Source organism: Molossus molossus, unplaced genomic scaffold (assembly GCF_014108415.1).
Source record: "Molossus molossus isolate mMolMol1 unplaced genomic scaffold, mMolMol1.p scaffold_m16_p_38, whole genome shotgun sequence".
NCBI classification, from domain to species: domain Eukaryota; kingdom Metazoa; phylum Chordata; class Mammalia; order Chiroptera; family Molossidae; genus Molossus; species Molossus molossus.
In genome coordinates this window covers 711054-727869 of record NW_023425375.1, presented here as the reverse complement: position 1 = coordinate 727869, position 16816 = coordinate 711054, and the positions used below count along the sequence as shown (strand labels likewise).

The 16816-nt window shown below is 39.5% G+C and overlaps 1 protein-coding gene across 2 annotated transcripts in view; it reads right to left on the bottom strand.

Moving 5' to 3' along the window:
* Positions 1-16816, bottom strand: part of PEAK1 (pseudopodium enriched atypical kinase 1) — a 273801-nt gene that overhangs the window by 17934 nt on the left and 239051 nt on the right. For both annotated transcript variants that reach the window (XR_004961994.1, XM_036281544.1), the window contains exon 8: positions 1126-1871. Coding sequence is in view for 1 of the 2 variants with exons in the window: in XM_036281544.1 (XP_036137437.1) it covers positions 1126-1871 (746 nt within the window). In the remaining variant the exon portion in view is untranslated. The remainder of the gene's footprint in view (positions 1-1125; positions 1872-16816) is intronic.

Here is a 16816-nt window from a genome sequence, read left to right as displayed (position 1 = left end):
GCTGCAATCGTAGATGACAGCTAGCTAAAGGTCTGGTCCAGGTATACATTCTATCCTGACAGACATGTAAGGTCAGTAGTTGACCTTACCTATTAATTTATTAAGACACCATCTGGTCTTTCTAAGCCAAATTAACATATACAAGTCATTTAACTATGTTAATTGGTTTTGAACAATTATAGATTGTATAGATTCAGTAAAAAGGAACTATGGGAATGGAGAACTTTACCTTAAATTTACATAGGCATTTTGTGTTTTTAAAAACTCTCATGTGCATTATCTCACTTGACCCCAACCTCAGTCCCACAAAGTAGAAGTATTATCACTGTAAACTTCTGAAAGAGGAGGAAACTGAGGCTCACCACTGTTACTCTCTTAAAATAATATGAGAAGAAACTAAGGGACAGTGAAGGAAATGAGTACTTATCAGGGATATTTTGTTCTCTTTTAACCAAACAATACCATAGATATCATTATTATCCCAGAGAGATTGGTATCTAAATACCAGCTCTTCTAATTTCTAACTGTATGACCCTAAGAAAATTAGCTCACCTCTATGGGCTTTATTTTCCTCATCTGTCAAATGAATAAAAAAGATCTTAAACTCATAAAGTTGACGTGAAGATTAAATTATAACACTAACACAGTTCTTGGAACATTAACAAATATTGCTTATCTTCCTCTATAAAAATATTTCTCAAGGAAACAGAGTATGGAAAGACAAGGGTTTCTTATTTGCTAGAGAATAAAGAAACATGGAGCGGAAGACACATAACAACAGATCTCATTTGTATAGCAGCCTTTGCAAACAGTCACAGCTCAAGAATTACCTACCTTAAGAAGACTTCTTTGACCTTTAGAGTCAGGGTTAAGGTTCTTCTAAACTCCCAAGAACGGTGTTTACCTTTATCTTAGCACTTAGTATCCTGTGTTATAAGTCTGTCTCTTTCATGTTTGTTTTCTCCTCTAAATAATAAGTACGCCCCCTGCTTATTACACTATTTGGTATGAGATAAATGCTCAATAACTTTTTGCTGAATGGAGTAATGGGAGAGAGAAGAACAAATCCATCCCAATAACAGGGTGTTGGATAAGATTAAAATCAGATTTATAATATTTTCTTACCTTGACTGCATAACTATTAAGTGGATCTTTTGCATATGAAGCTGTGTAATAAACTGCATCACCTGCCTCACAACATGGCTTGTCACTGGTTAGCCTGAAGTCTGACCAGCTGTCTACCCCAAAACGAAGCTTGTCTTTCTGCCCAGACATGAAGAGGTCTTCACATTTAACAGCCAATTTCTTTAAGGCATCTGTATGAAGGCTTCGGATCTTCCCCACCACTTCTTCCCGATTCTCAAGTCCTCGATAAAGTGCGTGTCTCTGTGGCTTCTGGATGCCTTGGCCCTGTCTCCAAGAGGGACCATGTTGACTGGATAGGGACTCCATGCTGTTGGAAAATCTATCCTTAATACTGAGAGTGGTTAAGCTGGAGATGCTGTTTGCTGCTGAAGGGACAGGTTGTTCCTTGTGCAAAGATCTCTCCAAGGAGTCACAAGACTCAATGTCCAGTCCTTTGAGTTCACAACTGATGGAAGAGCCAGCACTGCTGGCATCCCAGTTGGGATCGATATCATAGGTGGGATTAGCCATGACACAAAGACTAGTTTCCATGGATTTTTGGAGGTCTTTGGAGATTGGCTCTGTGTTGGCTCTTATGATCATTTTCTTTGGCAGTGGGGGTGGTTTAGTTTGGTAAGCATTAGGTGCTTCTTGGTCTGTTTTCCCACGAAAGGTACAGGCATCATCCAAAGCCCCCTTAGGCTGCCGTGGTTGCTTGGGCGGTATCATAGCTGCTCTAGATTGCCCTGAATTGTTTTAAAAGAAAAAAAAAAAGATTAAGTACAATTTTCTTTATTGTTACATAATTGAAATTTAAGCAAAAAGAGGTAAGGTGGCCATAAGAATGTAAAAAGTCAATGCCTTAATTCAAAATGACAGAGTAACCAACGAACAAATAGTTAAATATTAAAGGTAGAGCTCAATACTTGGCGGAAGCAACAAATGTGAACAATGTCTCAGTATTTCTGTGCCAGAGGATGGGCTTTGCTTTTAAAAAAGAATCCAGATTCTCCATTCCTGACCCCAAGAGTGCTATATTTACCACACTAGAATACTAAGGAGTCACAGACACTAAAATAATTGCATTGTGACAAAATAGAGATAATAGCATTTATGAGTAAAAAAAATACTCGGGAACATTATTAAAAACAATTGAAACTAACAATGAGACCACTAGGCTGATTCTCAGAAGATACTATTCTGTTCTTTTAACTTTGTTTCAAAGTTACCTTGTATTCTATATAGCACTTGTCATTTCCAATCTAACACATATGAATAAAATTTCATAAACCATGTTACTTTATTTCACCACAGAGATGGATTCTGGCACTGCTTAAACTGGTCTATGTATAAAATTCCTGTGATTGTGGTATATATAAGTATTCAACTGCTGTTCCAAACATCATTCCCACACTTTTATGTAATTCTGTTTAATTTGAGGGGGGTGGGGCACATAAACTGTGATTTAAGAGATGCTACTTTTGAACATTTCTGACAAGCTCTAGTTATAGAACCAATCTTCTCTGCTTCCTTTCCAGTATTTATGCTTAGAAGAAGATAAAACATGTATGTGTATGATCAACGACAACTTCAAGGCTTATTGTATAAGGGAAAAGAAACATTTTTTTTTTTTTAAAGACAGAGAAATATATCATGAAATTTTTACAGAATTTATTAAAATTAGTAATGTTAGTGAGGCCTCAAAATAATATCTCACACTTAGAGCATAGTGCTCTATTACGAGTTGAATTAGGTCTCCTCTTCCAAAATATGTTGAAATCCTAACCCCTGGTACCTGTCAATGTGACCTTACTTGGAAATAGAGTCCTTTCAGAGGTAATCAAGTTAACATGAGGTCATTAGGGTGAGCCCCAATCCAATATGACTGGTGTCCTTATAAGAGTAAAACAATATATGAACAAAAGACACACAGGGACACCACCATGTGATGACAGAGGCAGAGACTGGAGTAATGCAGCTGCAAGGCAAGAATGACAAGGATTGACAGCCACCACAAGATGCTAGGAAGAGATAAAGAAGGATTCTACCCAGAGTCCCAGAGGGAGCATGGCCTTGCTAACACCTTGACTTCAGACTCCTAGCCTCCAGAACTGTGGGAGAATAAATTCCTCATTTTAAGCAACCCAGTTTGTGGTACTTTGTCACAGCAGTCTTAAAAAACTAATACATGCTCCTACAGATTAGAAAGCACTGATGGTCCTGAGGATGAAAATGAACAAAGATAGATGATGGCTTGTTTTATTAAAAATATGTCCTTGTGGCAATGCCAAGGGTAAGCACCCTTGTAATAACAATATATTCCACTACCCACACATACAACTCTGCTCAAGAATAACTAAGAGTTTATACAAACTATGACAATATACAGGGTTGGGGGCAAAAATAAGTTTACAGTTGTAAGTATGTAAAACAGAGTTTATTATTGTATTATTTATTAATTATTATATTATTTTTCATAAGAACAAGTGTAAACCTACTTTTGCCCCACCCTGTATATAGCAACCTTAAGGACTCCATTTCTCCACCAATGGCATGTAACAGTTTTTTAAAACAAGGATTAGAGCTACATTACATATAAATATAAACAAAAATACATATATATATAGACAGCATGAGAATAAGGGGAAGAATACGAGAATGTTAAGTCCTAAGAGGGTGAGATGTTTGTTTTATTCATTGTTCTATCTTTACGTCAAGAACAGGGCCTGGATATAATAGATGCTTAATAAATATATATATATTTTTTTAATCCTCACCTGAGGACATTTGTCCATTTCTTGTTCAGATAGAGTGGAGAGAGAGAGAGAGACATCGATGTGAAAGGAACACATCGAGTGGCCGCCACCTGCACGACCAACCAGGGCCGGGGACAAATTGCAACTGAGGTATGTGCCCTTAGCAGGAACCGAACCTGGGTATCTCTGGACTGCAGGCCACCACTCTAACCACTGAGCTAAACTGGCCAGGGCAATAAATATTTCTTGAATGATTAAAGGAATAAATATTTAGGGCTAAAAAGAAATACTGGTAAATTTGTATAGGTACCTAGAACAAGGAAAGATACTGAATTAGTAATTTTAAAAATTTCCCAAAAGGACTTCTGGTCAAGATGGCGGCGTAGGTAAACGCGGTATTGCGTCCTCCCACAACCACATCAAAGTTACAACTAAACTAGAGAACAACCATCATTCAAAACCGCCTGAAATCAAGCTGAATAGAAGTCCTACAACTACAGAATTGAAAAAAAAGCAGCTATATCAAGACTGGTAGGAGGGCGGCAGCGCAAGGGGTGGCAGCAGCGGCGGCGGTGGCGAGACGGGCTGGTCCCACACCCACGTGTGGCGGATAAAAATCAGGAGGCTCCTGTGGCTGGGAAGGTCCTTCCTGAGGACTGAGGGGTCCCCATCTCACACCAGGTGCCCCGCTCAGGGCTACAGTGCCAGGAAGAGAAGTCCCCATAACTTCTGGCTGGAAAAAACAGAGGAAACTGAGGCTCAGGGAAGCTGAGGCGGCTGGAGCCCCAGGCAGCTCCCTAAAGGGCCCGCGCACGGACTTATCAGACTCTCTCCCTCTAAGCTTGGAGGGAAGGCAGCTCCAGGGGCACCAGAGACATACAGGGAAGAACTGAGCTGTTTGGCACTGGAGCGAGGGCTGGAGAGGGGGCTTCCTCGGGGACAAACGTGCTGTAAGAGGCCTTTGTTCCTTTGGTGAGCCCTTCCCGGGGGTGGCAGACAGAAGCCATATCTGGGACTCCAGCAACCTGGCTCACACTGGCAGCCCCGCCCTGCTGACTCCCTGAAGTTCCGCCCCGCCCCACACAACTTTCAAGCCCACCCAAGCTGTTGCCACTTGCTTAACCATAGGATTGGTCTTGGATCCTGCTTCAGGTTTTTCCTAAATTCTTTTAAATGAGCAGCATCGGGTCTCAGCGAGCCCCATACCTCTCATTAAGTAATACACAGAAACAAACACAGGGAGGCAGCCAAAATGAGGAGACAAAGAAACAGGTCCCAAATGAAAGAACAGAAAACCCCAAGAAAAGAACTAAGCGAAAAGGAGATAAGCAACCTAACAGATACTGAGTTCAAAATACTGCTTATAAGGATGCTCAATGAACTTAGTGAGAACCTCAGTGAACTTAGGGAGGGCCTCAAGAGCATAAAAAAGGACCAGTTAGAAATCAAGGATACACATTAGAATTGAAGGAGGCATTAACTGAAATAAAGAATAATTTACACAGCTTCAATAATAGAGTATGTAAATCGAAGGAGCAAACCATCGATTTGGAATATAAGGAAGCAAAAAATCCCCAATCAGAACAGCAAAAAGAAAAAAGAATCCAAAAAAATGAGGATAGTGTAAGAAGCTTCTGGGACAACTTCAAGCGTGCCAACATTCGCATCTTGGGGGTGCCCGAAGGAGAAGAGAGAGAACAAGAAATCGAAAACCTGTTTGAAACAATAATGGCAGAAAACTTTCCTAACTTGGTGAAGGAAACAGACATACAAGTCCAGGAAGCACAGAAGTCCCAAACAAGATGAACCCCAAGAGGCACATACCAAGACACATCATCATCAAAATGCAAAAGGTTCAAGACAAAGAGAGAATCTTAAAAGCAGCAAGAGAAAGGCAGCTAGTTACCTACAAGGGAGTTCCCATTAGGCTGTCAGCTGATTTCTCAAAAGAAACTTTGCAGGCCAGAAGGGAGTGGCAAGAAATATTCAGAGTGATGAAAACCAAGAACCGACAACCAAGATTACTCTATCCTGCATAGCTGTCATTTAGAATCGATGGACATATAAAAACTTTCCCAGAGAAGAAAAAGTTAAAGGAGTTCATCACTACCAAACTGTTATTATATGAAATGATGAAGGGTCTTTTTGAAGAAAAAGATAAAATGTATGAACAAACAAAATGGCAATGAATACATATCTATCAACAATGGAATCTACAAACAAAATGAACAGGAAGAACAGAAACATTCTCATAGATACAGAGAACATTTTGTTGGTTGCTAGTTGGGAGGGGGGTTGGGGAATGGGTGAAAAAGGTGAAGGGATTAAGAAGCACAAATTCATTGCTAGACTGACAAACCTCAAAGGGAAAGGGGTTGGGGGTGGGGATGGGAAGAAATAAACCAAAGAACTTATATGCATAACCAATGGACACCGACAATAGTGTGGGAAAAGGTGGGAGGGGGGCGGGAGTGGGGAGGAGGGGGTCAATGGGGGAAAAATGTGGAACATCTGTAATACATTTTACATCCAACAATAAAGATTTGGAAAAAAAAAAAAAAATTCCCTAAAAGTAAAGGCCAGGACCATATTGCTTCATTAATGAATTCTAACAAACATTTAAAGAAGTATTAAAACCAATCCTTCACAAACTCTTCAAAAAAATAGAAGGGGTTGGGGGGAACACTTCCTAACTTGAAATCTATGTTGTCAATATCACCTACATACCAAAAACCAAAGACATTACCAAAAAAACTAGAGAATAATATCCTTTATGAATATAGACACAAAAATCCTAATGAAATACTAGCAAACTGAATCCAACAACATATAAAAAGTACTATACACCAGCAATTTTCAACCTTTTTCATCTCATGGCACACATAAACTAATTACTAAAATTCTGTGGCACGCCGAAAAAAATGTATATTTTTTGTTGATCTGACCAAAAATAGGTGTAATTGAGATTGATTTACCAAAAAAATATAATAGTAATTACTTACCCTTTTTTCTCCAAAGTGACTTTTTAAAAAATCAGGTGGCTATGTTTGTATATAAGGATTTCTAGTACCAAGTATTAACCAATCAGATGCAACCTTATTATGCAACATGATCAATAAGATGCAACTCTATTATATGACCTATATATTTATGGTTCAAGAGAGGCTATTCACAGTTGATGGCATTATTATGTTGGGTGTTGTCATTTTCTTATTTGACAATCTACAGGAAAAGAAGCCAATGCCTCTGACTAAATAGGTAATGTATGTTTTAAATTTCTTGCAGCATGCTAGTTGAAAATTGCTACTATACACCATGACAGAGTTATATTTATCCCAGAAATGCAACGTTGGTTTAACATCTGAAAAATCAACATAATATACCATGTAAACAGAATAAGGGGGAAAAACCCTTATATGATCACCTTAATAGATACAGAAAAGCATTTGATAAAATCCAACATCTTTTCATGATAAAAACTGAACTAAAAAAATAAAAAAAAATCCTCAACTTGAAAAAGGGCACCTAAAAAAAAAAAAAAGAGCTAATAGCATACTTAATGATAAAAGACTGGATATTTCCCACTTAAAATCAGAAACAAGACAAGTATTTCCATTCTTGTCACTTCTGTTCTACATTGTATTAGAGGACCTGGCCAGAGAAATTAGGGAAAGAAAAAAATTAAAAGAGTGGCAAAGAAGAAAAACTCTCTCTTCACAGATGACATATATGAAAGCTAAGGAATCTATAAAAAAGCTATTAGGACTAATATAATGGTTTAGCAAGGTTACAGGATACAAAATCAATATAAAAATCAATTATATTTCTATACACAAGCAGAGAGCAATATAAAATTGAATAAGGAAACAATTCCATTTACAACAATATCAGAAAAAATAAAGTATTTAGGAATAAATTTCACAAAACAAGTATAAGATTTATATACTGAAAATTATCAAACATTGCAAAAATAAATTAAGATCCAAATAAAAAGAGGTCTTATGTTATGAATCAGAAACAGTATGTTAAAATGGAAATACTACCAAATTGATCTAAAAATTTAATTCAATCCCTATAAACTCTCAGTTGGTTTTCTTGTAGAATTGACGGAATGATCCTAAAATCAAATGGAAATACAAGGGATCTAGAGAAACAAACAAACAAACAAAAGCTTGAAAAAAAAGAACACAGTTGCAGAACTTACATTTCCTGATTTCAAAACTTACTTGAAAACTATAGTAGAAATGGCAATGGGCAGGACCAGAGGGAGAGTGAGTATGTGAGAGAGTGAGCGAGTGTGTGAGAGAGTATGAGGGGACACAAGGTGAATGACCAAACCCGAGCAGTGCAGAGATGCAGAGCAGAAGGTTCCTGTGCTGTGGACAGGAGCAGCCAGCTACCAAGGTAAGCAGTTCTTCGGGGTGCTCTCCCTGCTCCACTGGGAGGTGCCACCATTCTGGAAGATCCTGGGTCTTCCCTGGGAGGAGGCAGTGGGAGCAGCTAGGGCCCAGCAACCTAAGCCTACCAGTACACCTTGCACCATAGGACCAGTGGACACTCTGTGTCAACACAGACCAGTGTACAGTAGTGGAGCTCCCAAGGTGCTGGTCCTGGAAGCCTCAGATAGCCCGGAGCCCAGCACCATCTACCATAGTAGCAGCCCGATTAGAGTCCAGATATACCCCGAGGAACAGAGGCTGGGGAGCAGACAACCATCCCAAGGCAACAGAAGCGCAGACCAGCAGCTGAGACCCATCCCCCAAAACTACAACAAAAGCTGAGCAGGAGTTGAGCCCCATGGGGCAGCAGCACTTCCCAGCCACCAGCAGTGGAAACCAGGGCTCCACAGAGGCCTGTGCGGTTCAGTAGCTCACAAAAGCAGTGGGAAGCCTGAGCCCTAGAGAGGCTGATGCAATCCTGCAGGACCTGCAGGGTGCAGGGGCACCAGAGAGGTCTATGCGACCCAGCAGGGACTGTGCTATCCAATTACCCCTGGGACCTGTGCGGTGCTGAAGCACCAGAGAGGCCTGTGCCGCCCAGCAGAAACTGTGCAATCTAGTTACCCCCAGGACCTGTGGGGTGCTGAAGGATAGAGAGGCCTGTGCAACCCAGCAGGGACTGCTGAAGTACCAGAGAGGCCTGTGACCCAGCAGGGACTGTGCCATCAAGTTACCCGCGGGACCTGCGGCGTGCTGACGCAACAGAGAGGCCTGTGCGACCCAGCAGCCCATAACATAGGCATAGAGCCAGGTCCCCAAAGGGACTGTGCCATCTTGTTACCCGTGGGACCTGCAGGCTGCTGGGGCACCAAGAAGGCCTGTGTGACCCAGCTGCACACAAGATAGGTATGAAGGATGTAAAAAAAGGAGGCAAAGTGAATAGAAGTTACTCAGACAATCTCCCAGGACCAAATGGGAATTATAACTAAAATAAAGACAAATCCTCAGAAAAAAGCAACAGAAAAGCAGCAGGACAGGAGCATATAACCAGGAACACTGGCAGGATCTGTGTAGGTGCGAGAGGGTGGCAGGCTGGGAGCCCATGGACAGCAGCGGTCTTAGCTGTGAGAAGCACCCTTGGGGAAAAAAGACCAAGCATGCTCCACAGTGCAGAGAGCCAGAACACAGCACTAAAATAGCCACAACCACACACCTGGGGGCTACAGCAGAGGGAGGGCAGACTGGGCTGGAACTCCATGGGGACACCTGGGATTTGGAGGACACTCAGAGTTTTTGCTGAGTTGTAGCCACAAAGGACTGTGACCAGTGTGCCTCTAACCAGAGCTGTGGGGGAAAGCAGCAGCACACCCCCCCCACCCGGAGATTTAGCCTTTCCCAGGTGAGGCAAAGAAAAGCAAACTGAGGCTCATAAATAACCAGCATCTATACCACCCTCTGGAAATCCTCTTATGAAGAACACCAGGGCTACATTTCAAGGCACTGAGTAACTGAGACTACTAACCACCAGGAAAAAGTTAGAGGATAATTAAACCTTTCCTGGGCTTGCAAATCTACCAAGGAAAGTAAAACTTGACAGTGCTGTTTAACGTGGGCCCACCCAGGCTCATCCAAACACAGTAGAGGGAGCCACAAACAGCAGAACACCAACACCCACAGGGAACATTTGGCAGACTCCAAAACCCACTGAGATAGCCCAAATGGTAAAACAAAGAAACAAATCCCAAATGAAAGAACAAGAGAACTCTATAGAAGATGAGCTAAGTAAAATGAAGCTAAGCAAATTATCAGAGGTAGAGTTCTGAGCAATGATCTTGAAGATGCTCAACAGCATGAGTAAGCACATCAGCACCATGAGTAAAGACATAGAAACACTGAAAACAAACCAAGTGAAAATGAGGAATGACACAGCAGAAATTAAGAACATATTGGAAGAACTAACCAGCAGGGTAGAGGAAGTTGAGGACCGGAACAGTGAATTAGAAGACAGGGTGGAAAAAAAACAACCAACCAGAAAACCAAAAAGAAAGAACAATTAAAAAACAGGAAGACAGCTGAAGAGAACTGTGTGACAACTGGAAACGTAGTAACATTCACATCATAGGAGTCCCAGAAGAGGAATAAAATGGGTAAGGGTTAGAGAATATATTAGAATAGTGACAGAAAACTTTCCTGACTTGATGAAGGAAGAAGGCATTCAAGTTCAAGAAGCACAGAGAACCCAAGTAAGAAGAACCCAAACAGGCCCACACCAAGACACATAGTAACTAAAATACCAAAAAATTAAACACAAAGAGAGAATCCTAAAGGCAGCAAAAGATAAGCAACAGGTTCCCTACCAAGGAAACCCCATAAGGTTCTCGGCTGACTTCTCAATAGAAACACTACAGGCCAAAAGGGAGTGGCATGAAGTAATCAAGGTCATGAAAAACATGGATCTCAATCCAAGACTACTCTATCAAGCAAGGCTATCATTCAAAATAGAAGGTCAAATAAAGTCCTGTTTCCAGACAAAAAAAAAAAAGGCTATATATTTAAAATCATATATTTAAAAACATATATTTAAAATGCTTTGGAAGACTTCAAAGGAGAAATCAACAGCAAAACAATCATAGCAGGGGACTTCAATACCCTGATGACAACAATGGCAATAAATAAAGCACATATCAATTATCACCTTAAATGTGAATGGTTTGAATGCTCCAATAAAAAGACACAGAGTAGCTGACGGGATAAGAAAGCATTACTCACATAGATTGAAAGTTAAGGGATGCAAAAAATCTTTCAAGCAAACAAAAAGCAAAAAAATAAAAAATAAAAAATAAAAAAAAAGCTGGGGTAACAATACTCATATCTGATAAATTAGATTTTAAAATAAAGGTCAAAATTAGAGACAAAGAAGGCAACTACATAATGTTGAAAGCATGTACCCAACAGGAAGATATAACCTTGGTAAACATAGATGCACCCAATTTAGAAGCACCAACATATATTTAAAATCCTTTGGAAGACTTCAAAGGAGAAATCAACAGCAATACAATCATAGCAGGGGACTTCAATACCCTCCTGACATCAATGGATAGATCTTCTAGACAGAAAATTAACAAGGAAACACAGACTCTAAATGAAGCACTAGATTAAATATATTCAATAGATATCTATAGAGAATTATACCCCAAAACTGCAGAATTCACATTCTTCTCAAGTGCACATGGGACATTCTCAAAGACAGATCACATGTTAGGGCACAAATTAAGTCTCTACAAGTTCAAGAAGATTGAAATCATATCAAGCATCTTCTCCGATCATAATGGCATGAAACTAGAAATCAATTGCAACAAAATCAATTGCAAAGACATTTCAAAACATGGAGGATAATAGCATGTTATTAAAAAATAAATGGAATACTGAGGAGATCAGGAAGAAATTAAAAGCTTCCTGGAAACCAATGAAAATGAACACACAACAACACAAAATCTATGGGATGTAGCAAAAGCAGTTCTGAGAAGGAAGTTAATAGCACTACAGGCCTACCTCAAGAAGTAAGAAAAATTTCTAATAGATTATCTAACTTCACAACTTACAACTGGAAAGCAAATAGAAAAAAAACCCCAGAGCAAGTAGAAGGAAGGAAATAGTAAAGTTAGAGCAGAAATAAATGACATAGAGACCAAAAAAACAATTCAAAGGATCAATGAAAGAAAGAGCTGGTTTTTCAAAAAGATAAACAAGATTGATGAACTCTTAGCTAGACTCACCAAGAAACAAAGAGAAAGAACCCAAATACACAAAATCAGAAATGAAAGAGAAGTAACAACTGACATCACAGAAATACAAAAGATTGTTAACAGCTACTATGAACAACTATGTGGCAACAAATTCAACAATCTAAGCAAAATGGACAAATTTCTAGAAACACAGTCTCCGAAAACTGGACCGGGAAGAGATAGAAAACTTGAACAGACCAATAACAACTAAGGAAATTGAAGAGGTAATCAAGATTCTCCCAGCAAACAAAAGCCCAGGCCCAGATGGCTTTACGGGGGAGTTTTACCGAACATTCAAAAAAGAACTAACACCCATTCTTCCTTAAACTATTTCAAAAAATTCAAGAAGAAGGAAGACTTCCAAACTCGTTTTATGAAGCCAGCATAATTCTAATACCAAAACCAGGAAAAGACACTACAAAGAAAGAAAACTACAAGCCAATATGCCTAATGAACATAGATGCCAAAATCCTGAACAAAATACTAGAAAATCGGATCCAGCAATATATCAAAAAAATTATTCACCATGACCAAGTGGAATTCATTCCAAGGAGGCAAGGCTGGTACAATATTCCCAATCAAAAAATGTGATACACCACAAAAACAAAATGAATAAAAACCACATGATCATATCAATAGACACTGAAAAAGCATTCGACAAAATACAGCATCCATTTCTGATAAAAACGCTCAGCAATGTGGGAATAAAGGGATCATATCTAGACATAATAAGGACCATATATGAAAGACCTACAGCTAACATCATTCTCAATGGGCAGAAACTAAAACATTTCCATTAAGAACAGGAAAGAGACAGGGATGTCCACTTTTGCCACTCTTATTTAACATAGTACTGGAAGTCTTAGCCACAGCAATCAGACATGAGGAAAATATAAAAGGGATCCAAATCGAAAAGGAGGAAGTGAAACTGTCATTATTGGCCGATGACACGATACTATACATAGAAAACCCCAAAGACTCCATCAAAAGTTTACTAGACTTAATAAATGAATTTTGAAAAGAAACAGGATACAAAATTAATGTCAAGAAATCGATGGCACTCGTATACACCAATGATGAACTCACAGAAAGAGAAACTAAGAAAACAATCCCATTTACCATCCTGGCAAAAAAATTAAGATACCTAGAAATAAACATAACCAAAGAAGGACCTATTTGCAGAAAACTATAGGACATTGAAAAAAGAAATAGAGGAAGATATAAAAAAGTGGAAGCACATACCTTATACATGGATTGGAAGAATTAACATAATTAAAATGTCCATACTTCCCAAAGCAATCTATAGATTCAATGCAATCACCATCAAAATACCAACAATATATATCACAGAACTAGAACAAATACTTCAAAAGTTCATATGGAACCAAAAAAGTCCCCGAATAGCTACAGCAATTTCGAAAAAGAAGGACAAAGTAGGTGGGATCACAATACCAGATCAAGGTAATACTACAAAGCGACTGTAATCAAAACAGCCTGGTACTGGCACAAGAACAGGCGTATATACCAGTGGAACAGAACTGAGAACCCAGAAATGGACCCAAGGCAATATGCTCCATTAATATTTGACAAAGGTGGCAAGAGCATACAGTGGAGTAAAGGCAGCCTCTTTAATAAATGGTGTTGGGAAAATTGGACAGCTACATGCAAAAAAAAAAATGAAACTAGACCATCAAATTACACCATACACAAAAATAAACTCAAAATGGATAAAACACTTAAATATGACTCATGAATCCATAAAAATTCTAGAAGAAAATGTAGGCATCAAATTTTCTGGCCCTGGCCGGTTTGGCTCAGCAGTTAGAGCGTCGGTCTGCGGTCCTGAGAGACCCGGGTTCGGTTCCCGCTAAAGGCGCGTGCCTTGGTTGCAGTTTGTCCCTGGCCCTGGTCGTTTGTGCGGGTGGCAGCCACTCGATGTGTTCCTTTCACATCGATGTTTCTCTCTCTCTCTCTCTGTTCCTCTCTCTCCCTCCCACTCTACCTGAACAAAAAATGGAAAAATGTCCTCGGGTGAGGATAAAAAAAAAAAAAAAAAGATCAACCTTTAAAAAAGCCCTGGCCGGTTTGGCTCAGTGGTTAGAGCGTCAGCCTGCAGTCGGAGAGACCCGGGTTCGGTTCCCGCTAAGGGCATGTACCTCGGTTGCAGTTTGTCCCTGGCCCTGGTCGGTCATGCGGGTGGCAGCCACTCGATGTGTCCCTTTCACATCGATGTTTCTCTCTCTCTCTCTCTCTCTTCCTCTCTCTCCCTCCCACTCTACCTGAACAAAAAAAAAAAAATTTCCTCGCGTGAGGATAAAAAAAAAACAAAAAATTTCTGACATCATACGCAGCAGAATTTAAACGGATACAACACCAAAGGTAACAGAAACAAAGGAGAAAATGAACACATGGGACTACATCAAACTAAAAAGCTTCTGCACAGCAAAAGAAACAGTCATCAAAATGGAAAAGCAACCCCCTGTATGGGAGAACATCATTGCCAATGATATATCAGTAAGGGGTTAATTTCCAATATATATAGAGTGCTCGTAGAACTCAACAAAAGGAAGACAAAGAATCCAATTAAAAAATGGGCAGAGGAACTAAATAGACACCTCTCCAAGCAGGACATACAAATGGCCAAGAGACATATGAAGAAATGCTCAACATCACTAATCATCAGAGAGATGCAAATTAAAACAACAATGACGTATAACCTCACACCTGTCAGAATGGTCACCATCAACAAATCATCCAACAACAAGTGTTGGCGAGGGTGTGGAGAAAAGGGAACTCTACTACACTGCTGGTAGGAATGCAGACAGGTGCAGCCACTATGGAAAACAATATGGTGTTCCCTCAAAAATTAAAAATTGAACTTCTATTTGACCCAGTGATCCCACTTCTAGGAATATACCCCAAGAAGCCTGAAACACCAATCAGAAAGAATATATGTACCCCCATGTTTGTAGCAGCACTATTGACAATAGCTAAGATCTGGAAACAGCCCAAGTGTCCATCAGTAGACGAATGGATAAAAAAGCCATGGTACATATACACAATGGAGTACTATGCAGCTGTAAGAAAGAAAGATCTCTTATCCTTTGAGACGACATGGAGGGATCTGGAAAATATTATCTTAAGTGAAATAAGCCAAGCAGAAAAAGACAAATACCACATGATCTCACTTATATACGGAATATAATGAACATAACAGTCTGAGGAATATGGTAGACCCAGAAACATGGGAGTAGGGCACAGAATGACATCCCTCAAAAGAGGGGATGGGGGGTAGGAAGAGATAAACCACAGAACTTATTTGCATGTATGCATAACCAATGGACATGGACAACAAAGCGTGGGATGGGGCGGCGGGGATGGGGAGGAGGGTGTCAATGGGGTAAAAAAGGAGAAAAATCTGTAACAAAAAAAAAATTAAAAAAAAAAAAAAAAGTCAATGAGCCCTGGCTGGTTTGGCTCAGCGGTTGGAACGGTCGGCCTGTGGACCAGAGAGACCCAGGTTCGGTTCCCACTAAGGGCACTTACCACGGTTGTCCCTGGCTGCAGTTGGGGTCATGTGGGTGGCAACTAGTCGATGTGTGTGTCTCTCTCGCATTGATGTCTCTTTCTCTATCTTCCCCTCTCTCTCCCTCCTGCTCTATCTCAAGTAAATGCAAAAAATGACCTTGGATGAGGATTTAAAAAAAAAGAATGTCAATGATCTATCAGCTGATTTACCAAAAAAAGAAAAAAAAGAAAAAAACCTCAGTTTTTGTAAGATTTCATTAGTGAAAACCTAAGAATAGATATTATTTATTTGGGATAATTTATCTGTTAATTTGAAAACTGTACCTTGTCAACTAATTGCAGCATTTACAACATTATTTTTAAAAAAAATTTTTTTCTTTATTGATTTTAGAGAGGAAGAGATAGACAAAAAATGTCTATGAGAAAGAACATCGATTGGCCACCTCCTACATGCCCCCCACTGGGGATGGGCCCACTTGGGCATGTGCTCTGCCTGGGAATAGAACCGGAGACCCCCTGGTGCACGGGTCTACGCTCAACCACTGAACCACACTGGATGGACTAGAAAACTATTTTCAAATGTGAATGCAGCTAATTAAAAAGATGAGGACTATGGTTTCTTTTTAAATAAAAATAATTACATTTTTTAGGAATTACAACAAATGCTAAAACAAATGTTCAAAGCTATTAATCTCAGTGTTGTTGGTTTTTTTAACACCTAGATAATCTACAAATGTGCAATTCTTTAATCTTTGGTTCAAATCATTAACTTTAGATTGTATGGGATAATGTCTAGCCCACAGAAGCACCTCAAAAATTATTTATTGAGAAAACAGACAAATGGTAATTTGTCTTCAGAATTACTGTTGTAAAGCTGCTATTTATGATGATATTATTCCAACATCAAGGCCAGCAATTTAAAGACATTCTTTTAATTATACCCATCACTTAAAATTTAACACTGACAATCAGTATACTGTCAAAGGACATGCTGGAGGTAGAAGACTTTCAGATTTTTCTTTTAGTGTTTGAAGTGAGCAGAAGATGATCCAGGTAAATAAGACAAAGAATGTGGATGTGCAAAAATAAAAATGAGGCATGGCTTATATAATGCCATTATTAGGAAACACCTGGATTAACCATCATATTAGGGGGTAAAAAGCCAGCTGCTTAATAGAACACA